General features: G+C 44.7%; 1 protein-coding gene across 6 annotated transcripts in view; it reads right to left on the reverse strand.

The window, feature by feature from the left end:
• The window catches only part of LOC135094557 (protein gooseberry-neuro-like), a 199517-nt gene that overhangs the window by 10329 nt on the left and 166504 nt on the right, over nucleotides 1-22684 (reverse strand). For 5 of the 6 annotated variants that reach the window (XM_063994800.1, XM_063994790.1, XM_063994766.1 and 2 more), the window contains 2 exons: nucleotides 21779-22092; nucleotides 19300-19414 (listed from right to left, as the gene is read on the reverse strand). In XM_063994800.1, the coding sequence (XP_063850870.1) occupies nucleotides 19300-19414; nucleotides 21779-22009 (346 nt within the window). In that variant the 5' untranslated portion in view covers nucleotides 22010-22092. The remainder of the gene's footprint in view (nucleotides 1-19299; nucleotides 19415-21778; nucleotides 22093-22684) is intronic. The other variant, XM_063994781.1, reaches the window with a different exon arrangement.

Consider the following 22684-nt stretch of genomic DNA (forward strand, 5'->3'; position numbering starts at 1 on the left):
CACAACTGCAACACCCACGTGACCTAGTTGCTGTGATGCTTCAACTCACTCGCTACTACAGGAACTTTTCATACCTGGCAAAAATCATTATTGTTGATCAGAATAAGGTACGTAAAAGTTATAATTCTCAAACAGAGTAGTAGATGAATGGAACAGACTCCGTAATCAGGTTGTTAGTGCCGAGTCATTATGGAGTTTTAAAAGAAGAATCGACAAATTTATTTAGGGATGAGGATGATAAGTGGGAACAGATAGGTACATTTCATACTGGGACTGTCACGTGTAGACCTGATGGCTTCTTGCAGCTTCCCTCATTTTCTCATGTTTTTATCATGATACTGGATGATCAACTAGAGATGATTTTCAAGACTTCAAGACTCTATCAATAGTGCTGGTCAGAGTATATTAAGTAGAGTTACTATAGCAGTGATTAAGTAACAAGGGATAATTTCCAAGGCTTCGGTTATAATCAATATATAATCTTAAAGTTAACATCCTTTAAAGGCATAAAAAACAGAACGAAACTGATGCCGTGGCACTGAAAGTTTTTCACACCTTGTATAGACGCGATTATGGATTGATACTTATGATGCGTTGAAATCAAAATCCTAAGCTAAATGGTTGGATTGGTGTTTTATGCCACGTACAAATCTCCACGCGCAAGCTGACCTTGTAGTGCTTGATATGAAGTTCTTAGGTTTGTGGAAGTCCTCAGCGCCAGTCAGTACAGTCACACAGATAAGCAGGAAATGAAAGCAATCTACAACTTGGCAAAGATGTACGGTTATGCCATAGAGACTGCAAAGAGAAGAAGAAGAAGAAGAAGAAGAAGAAGGAGAAGAAAAAGGAGAAGGAGGAGGAGAAGAAGAAGAAGAAGAAGAAGAAGAAGAGGAAGAGGAAGAGGAAGAGGAAGAGGATGAAGAAGAAGAAGAAGAAGAAGAAGAAGAAGAAGAAGAAGAGGAAGAGGAAGAGGAAGAGGAAGAGGAAGAGGAAGAAGAAGAGGAAGAAGAAGAAGAAGAAGAAGAAGAAGAAGAAGAAGAAGAAGAAGAAGAAGAAGAAGAAGAAGAAAGAAAGAAAGAAAGAAAGAAAGAAAGAAAAGAAGACAGCAACGACGACGACGACGACGACGACGACGACGAAGAAGAAGAAGAAGAAGAAGAAGAAGAAGAAGAAAACTAACATTCTCTCTAAAAAAAAAAATAAAAAAAATAAAAAATCACCACCAAAATACTATGGATGATGACTATTCAATCTCACACACACACACACACACACACACACACACACACACACACACAGGAAGACCACACAGGCATCACACACAGGCTGGGCTCAACGCGCGGGCAGTTCAGTGATTAAGTGGGACAATAAATACCCAAATACCTGCTGTGGATTCCGAACCTTCTCTCTCCCTTGCTGGCGCGTTAGTTGTCGAAGCAAAGCAGCAAATTATTCCCGCGTGTGTGGTGGAGGAGGAGGAGGAGGAGGAGGAGGAGGAGGACTGGCTACAAAGAGATAATGAGGAAAAATAGCGTGGACGGTGACCTGTGGCAGAGAGTCTTGCTATTGTACCGTGATTAGTTAGTCTGTCACCGCCCTTGTAACCTGTCATTCCTCTCTCTCTCTCTCTCTCTCTCTCTCTCTGATTCCACCTTGTGTCATAATTAATTCCTTTCTCTTCATCACTGCATTCTGTTATTCGATCTGTTCAGTTTCTGTGTCGTCAATATTTTTCTAACGGTTTGTTGTTGTTGTTGTTGTTGTTTTCTGTTTGTTTATATTCTTGTTTCTTGCTTTTTTTTTTACCCCCGTTCAGTTTCTCCTTTTTTTTCTTTTCTTTCTTTATTGTTTTGTTCTGTATTCTTCCTCATCAGCTTATTTACTTTTCTTGTTTACCCTTTTCCATTTTTCTCGGTTTTCTCTCATTTTTTATCTTTTGTCTCCCTCCACTTTCTCCCTTCTCCATCTCCCTCACTTTTCCTTTCGCTTATTCCTCTATCCTTCATCCCCTTCTCCTCCCTTTCTCTTTCCCTCCCTTTCTCTCTGTTTTACTCCTCTCTCCCTCTCCTCCCTTCTATCTTCTCTCCTCCATCCGCTTTTTCTTTCCTCTCCTATCCTCTCATCTCCATTTCCTCTCCACTCCTACCCACCTCTCTCCTCTCCTCTCCTCTCCTGTATCCTCCATTAATTTTTGTTTTCCACTGCTTTCCTTATCCATCTCCTCCTCATCCCTTCCCCACCCCGCTTCTCTTCTCTTTTCTCTTCCATCCTCTAAATTCGCGTTTCCTTTCCACTATTCTCTTCTCCATCTTCCTCCCTTCGTCTCTCCTCTATCCTCCATCCCTTTTTGCTTTCCACTCCTCTCTATCTCCATCTCTCCCTCCTCTCCTACCCGCCCATCTCTTCTCTTCTCTCTCCCCCAAAAACCCCGCCCTTGACATAAGAGGAGAATACTGTGGTCCTCAACTCGGAATCGAAGAGAAAATAGATTAGTTTCTGGACAACAAGGCGTCGGGGCGAGTCTTTAAGTGATTCTGGAGGGTTTTCTGTGCGGGAACCTGTTAATTTTTCTTCCCAACGAGAACTAGTCTGCGAGCCTCGACAGTGAATGCTCTTGACTGTCGACTCGTTTTCTTCGCAGTGGTGAAAGAGAAGTCGAACAGTTGATTTCTCTTAAGTACCACCAGCACCGGCACCAGCACCAGCACCAGCACTACCAGCACCAGCACCAGCACCACCCATGTTGACCAAAGGTCCTAGTGTGGGGTGATAGAAACTCGTGCTCTCGCTGGCTTTTTTTTTTCTTTCTTCCTCCTCGCTTTTCGTTCTTACGCTGCGACTGGAAATGAGTAGAAGCGAGTGGGCATCAAAAAGTTAATGAAGATAATAACGGTGCGAGAAAAAAAGAAATTATAATACGTAGGTAGGTTTCGATTGTAATGTAATGTAATGTTAATGTTTCCAGTTTCACTCTGCGTGTGGTGTGCCGCGTCGCCTTTCACTTTAGTTATTACAGTTATTATTATTATTATTATTATTATTATTATTATCATTATTATTATTATTATTATTATTATTATTATTATTACTGCTGTTGTTATTATCAAGAGAGTTTCGTAGGTGGTATATACAGTGAATGGCAAGAAAATGGTTTATATGACTGAAAAGTAGTGTGTGTGTGTGTGTGTGTGTGTGTGTGTGTGTGTGTGTGTGTGTGTGTAGGTAGGTAGGTAGGTACATGTGGAGAGCATCAGGTGGAACGGTGGAGCGGTGGGAGTTGCGTGGATCACATGGTCATGGGCGGTGGAGGGTCGTGGGAGAGGATGGGTGGCCGTGGACGTACGAGTATAGCAGAGAAAGAGAGAGAGAGAGAAAGAGAGACCGAGAGACAGAGAGAGAAAAAGGTAGGTAGTAGAAGCGGCACTGGCGTGAGGGCGTGGGTGGGCAGCCGTGGGTGGCGGGGGTGCGGGTGGGGGATGGCGCTGGCCACTATTAGCACCACACCGTGTTCGACATCACGCACATAATGGATTTCTTCACCACCCGCCTCCCGCAACCCATCGGCCCTCTCCCTCCCTTTTCACTGGGGCGGCAGGCGAGTCTGGCCCTAGCGGCGGGAGGGCACAGGGGCCGCGGGGACCACACAGGGCACCGCGCCCGTCCCTCCTCATGATGAATACGACAACAGGTTGTGAAGTATTTAATTTACATCATGCATACATCACTTAGTATTCGTGTTAGGTGTTATGTAGCGGGAACAGATAAGAAGGAGGTGGCCGCCCCCTCACACCTCCAGGCCAGCGGGGATGTGTCCATGAAGTGTGGCTGGTAGGGCGCCTTATCAGAGGAGAGGAGAGAGAGAGAGAGAGGAGAGAAGAGAGAGAGAGAGAGAGAGAGAGAGAGAGAGGAGAGAGAGAGAGAGAGAGAGAGAGAGAGAGAGAGAGAGAGAGAGAGAGAGAGAGAGAGAGAGAGAGAGAGAGAGAGAGAGAGAGAGAGAGAGAGAAAGGACACGCCTGACTACACCTCAGATATTTGATTCCGTTCGATAATGACACGTTCAAAGAAAGAAATTATTATATACAAAATGATGAAATTATGTGCGCCAGGTCAACGGTGTACGGCTACGGGTGAGGCGACCCGGAGTGGACGCGGCTACCTCCACCAGGCGCAGGAAATACCGCTAAACTTTATGGGAGGAAAGAGGTCTACCGTAAGTTTCACGGAGGCACCGGCGAGGATTGGCCAGAGGGGCTGACAGAGGGCTATGGAGAATCCTAAGAGTGAGTTAATGACGGCAGATAGACCGTGGATTTGCTAAGACCAGACGAGGCGCCGTAAAACCCGGTGAGGTGTGGATTGGCCGGGACGGGAACGCGGGAGGATTAGCGGCGGAGAATGTGTGGAGCGCCTGTAACTCGTCTGGTCATACGGAGAGTGAAAAACCACAAGACAAGTGAAGTAATTTTTACAAAGAATGAAATGGCGGCGCTGTGTGATGCTCTTTACAAAGCGACAATAACGCGGCAGTGAGTGAAGATATGGTAAACAGATGCTGCTGATGACGGAAGCTGGTGTAAATTAACAGCACTAAAAAACAAACCAGGAGTTGGAAGCTCTCACAGTCCTACAAGGTCCTCGGGAAAAAAAAAGGGAGGCATCAATTTCTCCGAATCCCAGCACTTCACAGGCAGCCATAGCTCACCATTACGGTCTCCTGGAGGGGTCCTGCAGCCCCTGGAGGGCCAAGGAACAAAGTGCGGACTGGGCCGCCTGCGTGCCTCGCCGCGCGACCACCCTGGCGCTGGCTGGCCGGGGCGGCGGCGGGGGGCGCCAGGAACAAGAATTCGCAGCGGGCTTCAACACCTGATTTGGTGGAGTGTGAAGGGTAGTCTGAACTATGGTGTGAGCTGGCGGCCGCGGAAAAACAGCCTCTCGGCCGCCGCGTCCTAGGGGCACTGCAGGCCTCACGCTCCGGCTGCCGGTTTGGTCCCGAGTTTGCGACGCGGGAACCAGCAAGTGAAATGGCACTTCGATGTATATTTTCTGGCCATGAATAAAATAGTTTAGTGTGGGCGAGGGAACAGCTTTATACGGCCTGTGGCAATCTGCTCGGAATAACAATGCAACAATAAATAATAAACAGAAGCCTGCAATGCTGTAAACAATCATAAAATGTGCATAATTGTCAGTGCAGGTGGTGGCGGGTCTCGGGGAGCCCCGCGGGGGTCCGTGTGGCTCCCGCCGCGCCGCGGAGTCTGAGCCACGACAGTCGTTGAGCGATGGTGAATGCTCGATCGTCGGTTCTTTTGTAGACAGCAGCCGGACGCGATCAGCCCGTATGGCCTCCCCGGCTCATGATTAGCCGAGGAATCCACCGTCGCTGCACGCCTCCCATGCAGCCACACCGTCGCCGCCGCCGCCGCTGCTGCCACCCGCCGCGTGATTTAGAAACAAAAACCCCAAGAAGCAGTGCTTAGCGTGCTGGTGCCTCGCCAAGCAGCACTAACACGCGGCCAAAACACAAAACAAAGAGAAACTAAGACTGTATAATGAAATTGAAAATAAAAATAAATGACTTGAGTATATAAAGACCGAGGAGAATGCAAAGATGAAAATGTAGATATTCGTATGTACTCGTATATACATTTTTTCCCTCCCCCGCGGCCCTCAGCGTCACTCGCGCCTCCCCGCACGTCGGGTTGGCAACGCTGGCTGCTGCCGCCTCCACTGCGCCACAGGAGTCAGAAAAACAAAAGAGTGGCGCTCGGCGGGGGGTCGGTGCGGTACGTGCCTAGGAATTAATGAGCCAACCCTTGGTTTGTCTAATTTATCGAGAGGCCAATGACTTACTCGTCTGTTGGGATTTCCGGGATATAATTAATTGGATTTGGGAATTACTATATGATTAGACAAGACGCGATTCAAGGATGAGACGCGAAGGAGGTAGGAAAGACGGTGGCGGTGGTGGTGGTGGAGGAGGAGGACTGGGAGGAGAAGGTGGTTGTGGTGGTGGTGGCGTGATGAAGTATCAGGAAAACCACAGGATGAATAAATATACGAATGCAAATAAAGAACTAAAGAGAGCGTAATAATGGAATGGAAAGAAAACAGAGGAAGTAAAAGATGGCGTCGTGAGAGGTGATGACGTCACTCCCGAGGACATAATGTGAAATTCTTCGTCCTCGCTTCATGTTGACTACGAGGAGGAAAAATGACGCGCGGCACGGAGTGGGCAATACAAACAGGAAAACAGTAATAAAATAATAAGAATAAGAAGAATAAGAAGAAAAAAAAAATATTGCGTGCAGAGAAACCGAAAGGCGGAACTTGGAGGTCACGGCAATGAAAAAAAAAAATGAATGAAAAGACGAAGGAATATAAAAGAGGTAAGAAAAAAATCTCAAGAGAATTTTTAAACAGATCTGGAATAAATAAAAAGAAGGTGTGGATGTTCTTACGTGATTTTGTGTTAATCTTTAAAGCGTTTTTGCTCTCTCTCTCTCTCTCTCTCTCTCTCTCTCTCTCTCTCTCTCTCTCTCTCTCTCTCTCTCTCTCTCTCTCTCTCTCTCTCTGTGTGTGTGTGTGTGTGTGTGTGTGTGTGTGTGTGTGTGTGTGTGTGTGTGTGTGTGTGTGTGTGTGTGTGTGTGTGTGTGTGTGTGTGTGTGTGTGTGTGTGTGTGTGTGTGTGTGTGTGTGTGTGTGTGGTCAAGTCTGCGGTTTTCCTCCAGAGTGTTTAACATCGGGCAGCTGGCAAGGTGATGTGAGGAGGCGGCCTGGCAGGTGTGAAGGCAGGTGTGTATACTGGATCCGTCTTTCCACCATCCCCCTTCACTTCAGGTTTCTTATTCCGCATAAACTATTAAGTCCTTTTATTCGTATTCTCTTTTCTATTCCTCTTAATAGTTTTATATTATCTTTGCTGGAGATTTTATCATGTGTGTTCGTGTCCCTGAATAAATCTTGCTTCTGTATATCCCACTGTTGCTTCTAACTAAGATATTGCGGCGTGAAGTGTTAGAAGGCTAAGAATAATGTTTATTTTTAACATAACATTGTACTCAGTCAAATGTGATTGCTTAATGAATCGTGATACTTTCTCTCCTGCTTTTTTTCTGCTTTCTTCTCCTAAACGTAATTAGATTCAAACATCAGAGCAGCTTCAGCAGGTCGGGTGTGGACATACATAAATACTCAATCGATGCAAACCTTATTTCTTTTAACTCAACTTCTTACGACTTTCTAACTCGTCTCGTATTCTCTCATACTCATGGGCACTACGCCGCCACTAATACTTATACAAAAGTCACACCAAATACACAGATTCACAACAACATTTGCTCATCTTTCCATTTCTAGCGCCTAATATTTCCCTTTACCATCCTCTCTTGAGATTTCTGATCGCATGGACATGTCTGGCGGGAGTTATGTACAGCAGCATCACCATTATCACCCTCTGCATCGGTCCTCTATTCCAAGCCACTCCAGCATAACGTCCTGTCTCATATCAGACTAGTTCACAGCACAGATGGAATGAAATACACATACGTCCTACCTACTGCTGCTGCTGCTGTTGCTGTTGCTCTTTCCGTCCCACATCTCAACTTTTTTTAATTTTTTTATGTAAGAAGGGGTACTGGTCAAGGGCAACAAACATAAAAAAAGGTCACTGGGGTGTCAGTTCTAAAGGAAAGGTAAAATTTTCATCCAAAACTGGAGGATAAGTGTCTTGAAACCTCCCTCCTTAAAGAGTTCAAGTCATAGGAAGGAGGAAAATATAAAAGCAGGCAGGGAGTTCCAGAGTTTACCAGAGTTCGCAGCGTAACCCTCCGTAAACACAGTCAGGTGAGATGGAATGAAATACACACACATGTCCTACCAACTGATGCTCTTCCCCTCCCCTCCCTTCGTCTAGTTCTATGCTAATCTCTCCTGACGCTGGGGGAGGGAGAGGCCGTAGGAGAAACACGACGCAGCGAACCGTTTGAAATGTTGGCGTGGCTGTCTTTCCTGGCGAGGTCCTAGCAGGTGAAGTGTTGTGTATTCTGTGTGTATTCTGATGGTGCCGCGAGGGTGTGGCCACTCAGCCCCAGCCGTCCGGGAGATAAGATCTGGATATGACACTTCGGGTGGGTGGGTGGGTGGGTGGGTGGGTGGGTGGGTGGGTGGGTGGTGGTGGTGGTGGTGGTGGTGGTGGTGGAGAAGAAGAGAGAGAGAGAGAGAGAGAGAGAGAGAGAGAGAGAGAGAGAGAGAGAGAGAGAGAGAGAGAGAGAGAGAGAGAGAGAGAGAGAGAGAGAGAGAGAGAGAGAGAGAGAGAGAGAGAGAGAGAGAGAGAGAGAGAGAGAGAGAGAGAGAGAGAGAGACTTAAATTAACAGAAAACAAAGATAAAAGAAGCGGACAATATCAAACGATATCTTTAAGCAACAAACACAACAATGAAACAAAAATCAAGAACCATAACAACTAGAGAACCGATGCACAACACAACACAACACAACACAACACACATACCCAACACACACACACACACCCATCACCATCGTACCCCATAGTGCAACACAACGAAACACACCACAACACAGACACACATCCATCACAACACACCACAACCCACCACCCAACACACACACACCTCACCATACCATACCACTCCGCCGCACACACATCATCACGCAGGGAAAACGAAAATCTAAAGGCAAGGCAAGGCAAGGCAAGGCAAGGCAAGGCAGGGCAAGGTAAGGCCTGACACTTCTCTCAGCACCACCACCAGCAAGATGGACAGTGTTTACCGTCGTATTAACGCCAACAGGTGTTTGCCTAAGTGAGTAACGGATGGCAGTGCTCTTTTAGCCCTTCCCTATGACAGCCTCTCGCGGCCTCTCTCTCTTTCACCAAGCTGACACCTACAAAGTGGTTGGCGACTACCTCAACTAAGCCGACAGCCCTAGCAAGACGAGACGTGGCCTGTGGATCGCCTTTCTGGACCGATTACGTTAGGGTTGAATTGACGTGGGTTTTGAGGGCCTGGGTTTACGTTCCTGAGGGAGTGAGATGATGTGTTGCCTCGTATCGCCGCGTAGAAAGGGGTCGTGGTGGTAAAGGTAAAGTGTGAGGTTGAAGGGAGGAGAGAAGGGAAGGTGTAGGGAGGTATGGGGCGTGAGGGAGGCTGGGAGGCTGGGAGGCTGGGAGGCTGTTTGACTGGGAGGGAGGGAGGTGGGTATGCTAGGGGGGCAGGAGAAAGATACAGGATGTGTGTGACAGTGAGAGGAAGGGAGGAAGATGGTGTGGTAGGGAGTGAAGGAAGGATGAAGTGAGATAGTGCATGGATTGATGGATGAATGGATGGGGCGGGGAAAAGGAAGGAAGGAAGGAAGGAAGAAAGGAAGGAAGGAAGGAAGGAAGGAAGGAAGGAAGGAAGGAAGGAAGGAAGCTTAGATGGGAGAGAAAGGGAAGGAGTGATGGAGGGAAGGAAGGTAAGGTGAAAGGGAGGGAAGGTGAGAGGAAGAGAGGGAAGAATAAAGAGTCTGAATCATAAGCCATGACCTAATTGGCCTTCTGATGCCTTCCACTCTCCTGCTGCTCCTACACCACCACCACCTCCGTCACCACCACCACCACCACCTCCTCCTCCTTTATGTTCTCTCACCTTTTCGTTTATAACTAAGCAATGAGACACCACGCAGATTTGTTTAATGGACCAAGCTCTACTTTCTCTCATCCTTATTCCGTCCATCTCCCTAATGTAAAAGTTGAATTAAGGGATTGCAGTATTCTCAATCTTCCATGTCTTCCACTAGCATACATTAGAACCTTCTGCCTACCTACTGTTTCCTCCTAATCAAACGCTTTCAAGAGGGAGTTTTCAAGACACTGCACAATGTGATTTCAAACTTTGCTTTCGGACCGTCTTCTTGAGGCACTGGGACCTTTAGTGGGCATTTTGTTCTTAGTTTTATTCCCTTCGACCATAACCTCTCTTATATAACAGAGAGAATACGTGTAAAGTCTTCCTGCCAGCCTTTCCTCGGACATGAATTTCACCAGAGATATACCACACCGCTCAGAGATTAACTATTTGACTCTTAGTGACAGTATACCACTTGTTACCTTATGCGAGTAACTCAAGATAGTATTATGAAGCCGGAATACAACTAAAGGCAGGAAAGAGTCTCGCTGCTCTTTTTCGCTGGCAGTAGTGTCTTACAGAGTCATACTTTGAACGCGCGCCTAAATTTATAAAGTCTAAGCTATGGATATCAGAGGAGTAACAACTTTGGTATTATGATAACGTCGTGAGAGAGAGAGAGAGAGAGAGAGAGAGGAGAGAGAGAGAGGAGAGAGAGAGAGAGAGAGAGAGAGAGAGAGAGAGGAGAGAGAGAGAGGAGAGAGAGGAGAGAGAGAGGACGAGAGAAAAGAGATAGATTAATGTTTTAGCGAGTGAGAATAAGACTGACTTGACTTCTTTCTGGCTCGGAATTAATGGTGGAGCGAGTCAATGGGATCGAACCTTTCTCCGCGGCGGCTGTGTGGGATCAGACACCTTGGTAGCCGTGGGAAAACCAAGCAAGACACGCGCCCTGACTTGACACCCGCCACGCCTTCCTTCCCTCCCTCTCTCTCCCTCCCTCCCTTCACCTCTAATCCCTCTTACAACTTCCACTAACAAAAGAGGCGATTCCTTTTATCAATTTCTTTCCGCTATTTTTATTCTTCCTCGCCTTTCTTCTTTCTTCCGCTCGCCTTAGCCACCGCCGCGTGAATCCTTCAGTTCGAGACTCCTCATGCCACAAGGCTCCTGGCTCCCGCAGTGTTGCCAAGTGAGGAGTGTTTCTGTGGTAATCCATATGACTGATATCGAACAAAGAATATTCACCTCCTCTTCCTCTCCCTCTTCTTTTTCTCCTCCTCTTCTTCCTCCTCCTCCTCCTCCTCCTCCTCCTCCTCCTACTCTTATTTCTTCCTTTGTGCATAAATATTATCCCCGCACTGTTTGTTTACCTACTCGTACAGTATCCTCATCTATCTCTTAACTATATTCATCTTTATTATTTCATTCACTTATCAAGGCGAATTACAGGTGAAAACAGCATCGCGGGAAATAAATTAAGTAATCATGTGTCTATTTATTTGCTTTTATTTACTTATTACTCGTCTATTAATTTACTCAGTTACCAGTATGCTTATTTTCGCATAATCCACTTTTATATCTACTCAGTGTGTGTGTGTGTGTGTGTGTGTGTGTGTGTGTGTGTGTGTGTATGTGTAGGTGCTCTTGCCTGTCTGTCTCGCTTTCTGCCTGCCTGTGTAAGATGAGTGAAAGGAGAGTGGAGGGGAGGGAGGCTACGGCTGTATGTGAGAGGGAGGTGAGAGGGAAGGTGAGAGGGAAGGGTAAGAGGGAAGGGTGGAGCAGAGGAGGTCCCGGTGACTTCAAACGAGATCCTGATGTCATGGGTATCTTCCCTCATCACTAACCCATTACGAGGCTCCTGGGGCTGACGGGGGGTGGGGAGGCAGAGGCGGGGGGAGAAGAATGAGGGAGTGATGAGGAGCGGAGGGGAAGTGAAGGGGGAGAGGAAGGGAAGAAAGGGAAAGAAAACGGGAGGAAGAAGGTTGAAGGATCAAAGAGTGTGTCAGTTTTGTACAATCCTATTTTTATTTGGTGTTTTGTGTTGTGTGTCACGTCTATTATACGTGTGTGTGTGTGTGTGTGTGTGTGTGTGTGTGTGTGTGTGTGTGTGTGTGTGTGTGTGTGTGTGTGTGTGTGTGTCTCAGTCTGTCTTTCCTCAAAACATTTCAACTGTTATTTTTTTATTTCTTTTCTTTTCTTCCTCAGTGAGTCTCGTTACTGATGGCTACACACTTTCCAGCACCAGCGCCACACTTTCAGGCAGGCCGAGAGAGCATAACCCATAAAAAGAGTACAGACTGAATGATCTCACCGGCAGTTAATGAAAAAGAAACTTCAGATGCACAATTGAATACGATCCTTGACTATTTCGCTTTCTTCAGGTTTTCAACACGGACTTAAATAACATGTTTCTTCTCACCTTTGCTTAACATTTTACTTACACGATGAAATTCTGCCTACTTTCCACCGCAGACTTTCAAGAATCGGCTCAAAAGAAGTTGGAAACCGTAAATTCGCGTGCGCAAGAAGGTAAATGAGTATAATTAGCGATCTGTGAGAATTGTTTTGTCTTGCCAACACGAAAAAAAAAAAAAAAAAATCGTCATAATTGGATCTGCTTCTAAATTGATAATTCCTGGCGCCTCGCGAAGACGTGCTTTCCAAAATGTTGCTGACAAAATTGTTAATGTGTCGATTCTGGTCGGAACAGCTTCATTGTGGATTTTTTTTTTTTTTGTTTTTTGTTCCAGAGATTGGAAACTGTGTAATCTCTGAGCAAGACAAATGAAGTCTTCAGCAGAACTTGAGTGAAATCAAACGGATCCCAGGCAAATTAAAGATCCCCAGTAATGTTGCAGTTAAGGGCAAATGTAAGTACTTTCAGTCATAACGGGAGACTGGACCTCTTGTTACGAATGAACCAGAATGAAGCTGAAAACTTGTAATAAGTCTTAAGTGTTACAAACCCAAATCTCTTAACACTGTAACAAGGATGAAATTGTGGTTGGAATGTAAACCCAGTAAACAAAGCAGTAAACAAATATTTCAACAAGAGTGAAGAGGCAGCGTCATTACAACAGCATACTCAGACAACAATTACTTCTATCTTCACCTTTTTAAATACTTGTAAATCAACACCCTTCCAGTAAATATCTCAGATGTACAATATATAAATCCTACTCCCACAAAGACCCCGCATTCTTAGACACAGCGTTCTTTCATTAGAATTAATTTACGAGGCCACAGAGGCGATTAGTTACATTTTTATGGCTGTGTTTCCCTCTGGTAGTACGGTCGTGTCTTGTTAAACTATCGAGAGAATCATGAAAACACTCCTGAACACCAGCGAGTGACTTCCACCAGTAGCCAAAATCTGACGCCGAAATGTTTTAGGAGTATGAAGTCACGGAACTCAGTCTTACGAGGAGAGACTGCCATAACTTTGCTGGGCGTGTTCTTTTTTAAAACAACGCAGCCACTGAATCAGAAGTTTAAAATTCGCAGAGAAATATCAACACGTGGTTTGTGAGCTTTTCCGTTTACGTCTGATCCCAGTTATTGTACGAGCGGGAAATACAAATGAGGAAACTTGGAAGCGTTAACAATAACTCAGTAACTCTATAAATAAGGAAACTCTTCAAACAAATAAGGAAACAGATAAGGTAACTAATAATAATCCCAGATTCTACAATATAAAATAAATACCTCTCTACACATAAGGAAACTTGGAAACAGATAACGAAATAAATAAGGAAACAAATAAGGAAAGAAATAAAAAAAAAAAACGAATGAGGAAAGAAATAAAGAAAACAATAAGGAAACTTGGAAACAATAATAAAGAAAACAGAAATAAAGAAAACAATCGAGATTCTACAGCACAAAGAACCTCCTTACAAATATGGAAACTTGGAAACAAATACGGAAACGAATAAGAAAACACGGAAACTTTAACAACAATCCAGATAACGCAGCACCAATTACCTCTGTATTAGTGACACGCGAAGGGAGAACAGTAGATTTGACACCACCGCCATGAATTACAAAGGAAAAAAAAAAAAAAAAAACTCGTAAACTGCGTGTAAAGATTTTAATTTGGGGTTTTCAGTGGCAATGGAAAACTGATGCTTGATGTTTTACCTGAGAAAAAAAAAAGTTAATGTAGATTTCTTGTTTCTTTATATTTTTCCATGCCATTTTTGTCACTTTTAGTCTATATCATGGATCCCCCCCCCCTCCTCTCTCTCTCTCTCTCTCTCTCTCTCTCTCTCTCTCTCTCTCTCTCTCTCTCTCAATACATCAGCTCTTCCCACCGGTGCCTTCCCTTCTCAGTAATCCAATTAGCAAATCAAACTCGCGGTACATAAACTTTTCGTCTCCGGCGGAATAAAAAGAGCAACGTGGCTGGGATCGTTCCAATACTGTCGCCCAATAATCTGCTGGGTACACACGAGTCTTCAGAGCGACCGACCCTCCGCCTCCCTCCTCACTGTGTCCCTCCCTCTCTCTTTCTCTAAACCCCGCCTCCCTCCTTTCTCTTCCTTTCCCTTATCTCTCCCTCTCCCTCCGTCGCTCTCCTTCCCTGTTGGTTCAGTGCCTTAATATCAAAATATGACTTCCGGGGAGGGGCCAAAGACGCCTCTCTGCTTTGACACGATTATTGTAAAGGAGAAATGCGACAAAACGTGGAATTGGAAATGAAAGAAAACTGAACTAGGGCGGGACAGGGCGGGACGTGCCTCGTATGAATCGCCAACTAAAAAAAATACGAGAGGAAAAGAAACGCAATATATTTTGATTAACTAAACGAGAGTTATTTGTGATTTACAAGCTACGAAATAAAATCGCGTATGAATCCGACTAAAAAATAAGAGAGAGAGAGAGAGAGAGAGAGAGAGAGAGAGAGAGAGAGAGAGAGAGAGAGAGAGAGAGAGAGAGAGAGAGAGAGAGAGAGAGAGAGGAAAAAAAGAAAAGGGATGTAATCTCCGTTACTAAGCGAGGATCATCTCTGATTTAGAAGAAACAAGGTAAAAATCAGTCCATTACTCTTCTGCTACGTGCGATTGAAGAAAATTATACGTATGTAGTCACTTTGATTTATATTGAACGTTTATTTAAAGGAGTGAGTCCATTTAGTTACGAATGAGACAGTTCCACATATTTTCTCTCTCCCTTTTTCCACGTATTTCGCGTCGCCGTTCAATTTTAGCGTTAAATTGCGATGAAAGTTGTTCCGCGCTTTTTTCCTGAAGATGTCTCGAGGGACGGTGCCTGGCAGAGTGAGGGGGAGGAGGGTGGAGATTGTATAGGACTGGTAGCGACTCCTTCCATGCCTCATTACTGCCTAAGCTGCACGGTGTGGTATGCTGGTCTGTCCTCTCATACGCAGCATACATACATAATACAGGAAAATTATTCAGAAACACTTCCACGCTGGATCTCCACTACATTCAAAAAGCTCAAGTTGAAGTTCCACGGATTTTTAGTTTTTTTTTTTTATGGTTCTGGTGACAGGTTAACAAGATTTCTAGAATATTAATAATGAAAACACTCTTGAAAACCCAGCTAGTCATCTCTGTGGCCTTTGAAAATAGTCGTGGTGAGACAGCAAAGCGTTTCATAATACGGACCAGACACGTGCAAAAAAAAAAAAAAAAGTCTTCTCTCATATACGAATAGATATCTTGAATGGCATATAAGAGGTGATAGTAGAGGTAGTAAGGAGGCTGCATCTACTGAGGGAAAACTGAACAAATATAGACACAAAGACAAGACCACTTACTACAATTAGGTGAATACAACTATGAGTAAACACACACACACACACACACATACACACACACACACACACACAGGGGCAAGAGATGGAGGGTGTGGGTGCGGTGTGGCCCTGACGGAGGCTCACCACACCACGGACCGGAGTAACGAGGCGTGTCACAGCCGTGGGGGGGGGTGCGGGGCGGGACAGATCTGGGCTGTATACCCACCTCTGTTCTGCTCCCCACACTCTGCACGCTCTCCATATCTCTCTTAGATAAACAGTAAAATGTGTACAGAATTAAAAATAAAATGTCCCTTAAACTGCAGTTCTAAAGGAGTACGACATTTTTTTTTCTTTTCTTTATTTTTTACGTGCTCTGCTCCCAACGGTTGCCATATTTTTTTTGGGGTTAGATAAAAAAAAGAATGTACGTACAAAATGAGAATAAAATGTCATCTAAATCTCAGCGCTAAAAGAGAAACACGCTTTTTTTAATTAATTTATTTTCTTCACTGCCGCCACGCCTGCCACATATCTGTTACTCTCAGATAAACACTACAATGTATACTAAATGAGGATAAAATGTCCCCCCTAAACTGCAATGCTGAAAGATGAACTGGTAATGTTTTTACTTCTGCTTTTGTTTCTTTCCTAAGTGACAAAATAATTCCTGAAAATAACTGCTTTTCTTTAATAAAATAGTCAGGTACTCATAATTTCTTGGTACTAAATCATGAAATTTCTCTTTAAAATCACTCGTTTTCTTATTCGATTATTTGGCATTGATACGCTCTTTCTCCGCCATTTCCTTGAAGAGTCTAAAAACACTACGTAAATTACACGACACTCGCGATTTTTTGCCAAATTACGAAATCACTCCTTTAAAATTACCCGTTTTCTCTCATAAGATTAGTAGACATTAACACGGTCTTTCTGCGTAATTTTCTTGTAGTGTTTTTTTTTTTCTTTTTGCCTTAGATTAAAAGACTTACAGGCGAAACAGAAGATTTATTCATATATTACAAAGTTACTCGTTAAAACCACTTATTTTCTTGTGTTTATTAGATTATCATATACTGATCCACTCTTTTTCCGCTATTTCCTTGTTCATTAAAAAAAAAAAAAAAAAAACGTACAAGCAATCAAGAAAATAACAACTTAATCTATTTTTCGCTTTGTCTTCTTTACATTTCCATTAAAAAAAAAAAAACTCCGAGATATTCCTTTCTCTGTAACATGAAGAGAGCAAGGCTACCATGAATTATAAAGTACAATATTAGGTTTCTCAGTATCATGGTATTATTCAACTTTTACCCAAATGCCACTAGACAATATTTTCCTTACCAAAGGATTATGTATCATCCGGTGCTTCATCCAACACAGCCACCTATTACTGACTCTATTATGGCTAACTAACGTGTAATTTGACGAAGATTGGGAACTGTCTGCGTTACTGAATGGATTAATATAACCAAGAACACATGACGGTGGCTCAGAAATCTAAGTCACTAATCCTTTATGAATACAAGTGCACTTTTACTGCAGATTTGTGAGATTTTTGGCAGAAATTACGGAGGGACTAATGGGAATTACGGCAGGAATTAACAGAGAACACATTACGTTGGTTCAGAATTCTAAATCTTTCATCTACTTTAAATCTGAAATCTAAATCTTTTGTCTTTTATGAATACGAGTGCACGGGTACTGCAGATCTGTGAGAGGAACGACAAGAGAGGGATGCTCAGTGAAGGAGAAGCTGCTGATGAGCTACGTGAGTGAGAACAAGAACAAGATAGAACACGAGTAGATCAAGGAAGAGGTGGAGACGGTGGTGAGGTGGACGGTGATAGGAATGCTACTGACTGCCACGTTAACTGCAGATTTGTGACAGGAACTAAAAGAGAGAAGAAAACGTGTGTAGGAAGAGAGCCACTAGTGAACTATGAACGTGAGAATAAACTGGAACACGAATAGACCAAGGCAAGAAAGACGAGGGCAAGGAGTTGGACGGCGAAGTACCGATAGGAATGCTGTTGGCTGCCACGGTAGCTTTGGTCACCCGCAAACTCGCCCACGTGGGTCTGTGTGGTTAGCCGCTTCCAACAGGGGTCACCACTCACCGCGGGGAAGGCAAGGCAGTAAAAACATAAAGTAATAATAAAATTGTCGTTGGGTGATGATGGCATCCGAGTGCGTGGGAAGCTATGGGGACACGGTGAGGTGAGGGAGATGGATAGGGGCAAAAAAAAAAAAAAAAAAAAAAAAAAAAAGAGGAAGGTGAAAAGGGGAGGGAAGGTGAGGAGGCGAAGTAAAAGGTATATTTCGTAACAGGTGAGTAAAAGCGTGGATAAATAGAAGTTTATGATGGGGTGGTGATGGATGGATGGATGGATGGATGGATGGATGGAGGAATGGATGGATGGGATGTGGTGATGGAAAAATAAAATGCGTTGTGGCTGAGTTCGAGTAATGTTGTGCTGTGTTGTGTTATGGTGTGGTGTGGTGTGGCGTGGCGTGGAGTGATACGCTGCGGTGTCTCGTGTTGTGCTATGGTACCTTGATTTGTGTTTCTATATTATGTTATACTGTGGTGTGGTGTGGTGCAATATGGTATGATGTGGAGTGACAGGTTGTGGTGCCTTGTCTTGTGCTATGCTGTATTGTCTTCTATTGATTTATTATATTATGATCGGCTGTTGTGCTGTGCTGCATTACGCTGTGCAAAAAAACAGAGTAAATCACAGCCTCGTGGACTCTTGTAAACTTGCACCAGAATACCGTGATGTGTACCCAAGCCATGCTACTCTCACGTGTGGCTCGGGCTGAGGTGGAAGTGGTGGGAGCGGTGGGAGTGGCATGATTCCCTTATGATCTGGCAACACAATGTGACATGTCGTAAAGCTGAGAAGTGTGGCGTGAAGTGCGGCCAGGATGCGGTCAGTCTGAGTGGAGGATTCGAAGCAACAGCGGAGGATGTGGTGGCCAGTGGTTAACCTTTCCACCCTCCTCAATATATGTGTTACTGAGAGTGGGGGTGGGGATGGTGGTGGTGGTGGTGGGATTAGCAAGACTGTTGAAGGAGAATATGAGAGAGTGATGAGTATTTTTTCCCTAGTATTCTTTCTTTTTCTTTCATGCGAGAGACCATTAGTGGGTATTTTTTACTGAATTAGTCTTTGCACTTGGGTTTTCCTCCCTCGTGCATATAAGAAAGACAATAAAAGAGCAAAGACGAGAACAGAAAACGCTGAAGGTGAGAAAAGTAATCAGAATACACGATAGATAAATGTAAACGCAGGGAAAAGTTGAAAAAAAAAGAAAGAAACATTGAGTGATGAACTAAAAGAAAAATAAGGATAGAGAGTGATAAAGTGACGAGATGGGAAGACAGAGAGAAGAAGGAGCAAAGTAGTGGCTTGGGGGACAGAAGACTAGAGTGATGGGGGGGGGGAAGGGCGAGGACTTAAAACGTTTATTACACTAACGGAATTTTGCCCACCCTCTACCTGGACACTCCAAGTCTTCCTTCCGATGCGATCACTCAGGGGACGAAGGAAGCGGGGAAGCGGCGACAGGCGGGAGACCGTGAGAGAACGATGCATAACTCTAATAATGATAAAACGGCCGAATAACAAGGGTATTAGGAGAACATAGGTGAAAGGAACACTTGGACATGGTGAGGTGGACAAAGAGCCATGGTAATGAGAAGAAGGGACACAAGAGGGAATACAGGGACCTGGCTACGACACAGAGATATAGTGCAGGGACACAGGGACATAGTGAGGAGGAAACAGGGCCACGGTGAGGACACAGGACCATGGTGAAGAGGACATAGTGTCAAGGTGAGGACACGGAGCCATGAGGAGGGTACTGGACAACACTGAGACAAAATTACAAGTACTTTGGTAGGACTCACCCAGAATGCCGTCAATGCTGTGGTCTTTGCGCGGGTCATCGTCTCTCTTGCCGCCCCTCAGGATCCTGCTGATGGAGCTGACGGAGGGCGCCGACGCCTTGTCCACCACACCCTCCTGACGGCCGAGAACACGGAGAGAGAAGAGGAATGTTAGACACAGAGATGGCAGGAGAACAGTTCTCGGGAGGGCTGAGTGGATAGTGTGAGTGAGAGTGAGGTAAAGAAGGGGTGATGAAAGTCTGTAAGTAAATGGATGAGTGGAGTAGGAAGAGGGAAGGCTGGCAGTGGAGGGATGAATTGACAGAAGAGTGGGTGTAAGGTAGTGGAATAGAGCGATGGAACAGAACAACAGAAAGGTGGAAGGGGAGGAGCTCGTGAATGGAGATGGAAGTAAGGTGAAATGGACGTGAGAAGGCAAACTAATGGAAAGCTGGAAGGGGAGAGGCGCGTGAGGAGGAACAATGTATCAAGAGAATATATCTGTGTTCAGGTCACAAATAAGAACATATACATTACATTAATGTATATAAACACATAAAAATAAAGGCAACATTGGTCTCCCACACGTATCAGCAGTATGGACCATATTCTAAAACACTTCTGCGCTGCACTTACATTTTCAAAAGCCTTTAGTTAAAATTACACGGGAGTTTAAGTGAGTTTTTACGATATAGTGACAGATTAACAAGATTTTCGCATCATTACAGGAAACACTCTGAAGAACACGGCTAATCATCTCTGTAGCCTTTGAAAATAGTCGTGGTGAGAGAGCAGAGCGTTTCAGAATACGGGCCTTGATGTCAATTCCCGGGGCTTGTCATGTTTGTGGTCAGTGGCTCGCCTCAGCACAACCCCGGACAGGAATCGATGGCGACGTATATTTAAAACAACAGTGCTAAGCTTAGGGATGGATTCGGGGAGGTGCTGATGTAATTAATGAAGGCTACACAGTAAGGGAGTCTGGACTGTAATTGAATGTAGTGGCATCAATCTTGTTGTTATATCTTATCTGAATGTGGTGTTGCAAAGCCATTGGAATTTATTTTCACTTATATCCAGGGATGTATTTCAGCTTATATATTTTTGGTGCATGTTTCTTAATGATATGAATTAAATGCATGCTACTGAGGCATTGATGAGTGCCATGCAACATTAAGTCACGGATTTACAGCATGACTGGTTTCACTGTGAACGCTTGGTCAGTCAGTCAGTCAATCAGTCAGTCAGTCAGTCAGTCAGTCAGTCTGTCTGTCTTATTTTCATTTTAATAATTTGCCATGTGGGGAGCGAAACCAACAACATTAATGGTAAAAATTTTATGCATAAAGTCAAGGAAAGTGAAAGGATTCCGATTCCTTAAAACTTATTTGCGAAAAGGACTTCAAGAGGCATCGTGCGTCAGATACGTACATAGATACGCTCTCGGGTTGTATTCTTCTCTGCTTGAAAGCTTCCATTTTCTGCGAGAAGCGCGACCTTTGTTGCTTGGTGTTATTTTTTTGTGATCAGAACCCGAGAAAGGTAATTTCATGATAGTGGTTTCGGTTGCATCGTCAAGGATATTACAGTGCCATCAGAGCATCTCCTGAGTGAAGATTTTTTTAATGGTTCGCCCACCGAGTATGGCTGCAGACCAACTCGAAACTAATCCTCCGACAATTGTAAAGAAAATGAATGGTCACTGTGATGATGTTTTCGGAATTCTGTGAAGGTTTGCTTGACGGACATTTCATGGAATTAGTAAGGTTTGTATTTTCATGAGTACAACATTTATTTGGAGGATAAAATCGTGTGACACTTGGGCGTTTTATGAAACAAACAATTACACGACTGGGCAGCAACCCGCTGGTTCAAACTGATGCAAGACAACGGAGATTGACCGTCGCATGTGGTGGCGCCGCTACGAATGAATGTATTTCTAAGAATGTTTATGAAGCAATAATATAATGATGCACCAATACCTCCAATGAAAAAAAAAATACCCATGTTATAATAACAAAAAAAGTTTTCAATAAGTGTATCGGGTCACACCCTGAGCTATGGCATTGTAAATCAATTTACTGGTCACGTGTATCTTCAGGCAACAAAGAGTGTATAATTTTAAATGTTTTTTTTACCAGCAACAATTTCTTCGAACTGTATCACAAATTAATCGCGAATCGCATCACATATTCCCGTGAGACGCGCACACATCATATCATTGCCGGTATTAGCAAAGCGTCCCCAATACCGTTGACCACATGACTCGGGCATTTTATACTGAGAGCTACTTACCCCCCGCAGGACAACCCTGTTCATGCAGCGAATGACCTCACCGCTAACATTACTACGTTACATTAGCGACTCGCGCACACCACGATTGGTACTCCTGTGTGCCAAGATATCTATGGATCGCAAGAGGTCAGCAAGAGGGAGTCTCGTGTTTGATCAATTAACTTTACAGAGTGAGAGTGCTTAGGCCAGCCCGGGGCACCTTCACCTTGACCAGTCTGTCCCTGATTTCCCACGAGAACACGCCGGGGTTCTCCTTCTTGTAGTCGTCGATCCGCTTCTCGATGTCCGGCGTGGTCACCTTGGGCTTGGAGCCGCCGATGACGCCGGGCCGGATGGATCCTGTCTCCTGGTAGCGGTTGAGGATCTTGGAGACGCAGCCGTGGGAGACTCGCAGCTGGCGGGAGATGACGCAGGGCCGCACGCCCGCCGCGGCCATCTCCACGATCTTGAGGCGGATGTGGTTGGGCAGCGGCCGCCCGTTGATGAACACGCCGCCCAGCTGGTTCACGCGCCCCTGACCTGTAGGCGAGGAGAAGAGGTCACTTGTAGGAGTAATTCATCAATGTCTTCAAAATCTCTAGCTTAACTCATGACCGCCACCTACCTTCCTTCCTGAAAAAGCGAAGACCTTACGTGTGTCTAAAATATTGGCAAGACTGAGACTTTGTACACCACACACAGCACATCCCATCCCATACTCTTGCTCATCAATGAAAATTCTTGCATTCAAACAAGTGCGAATTTCAGCCAGCTAAGCGGTTGGTGAAGACATCATACTGTTTGTGTGTGTGCGTGTGTGTGTGTGTGTGTGTGTGTGTGCTTGTGTCGGTGAGGCTGACAGAAAACCTCCATAAAACACTTTACACGTAAACTGAAAAATAGGACACTGTACAAAATACTTTCACGCTGGCACGCAACCACATGTACATGCATTATTTATGCGAATACAAAAGCACGCATATACACGCACGTGCAAATAGAGATAATCACACACACACACACACACGCGCGGAACAGACAAAACATATGGCGGTCATGTCTCCGTCACTGCCGAAACCTTCGTGGTGTGAGGAGTCCAGCACAGTGCCGCAGTGATTCGCTCCACGGTGAC

This window comes from Scylla paramamosain, chromosome 3 (assembly GCF_035594125.1).
Source record: "Scylla paramamosain isolate STU-SP2022 chromosome 3, ASM3559412v1, whole genome shotgun sequence".
NCBI lineage: Eukaryota > Metazoa > Arthropoda > Malacostraca > Decapoda > Portunidae > Scylla > Scylla paramamosain.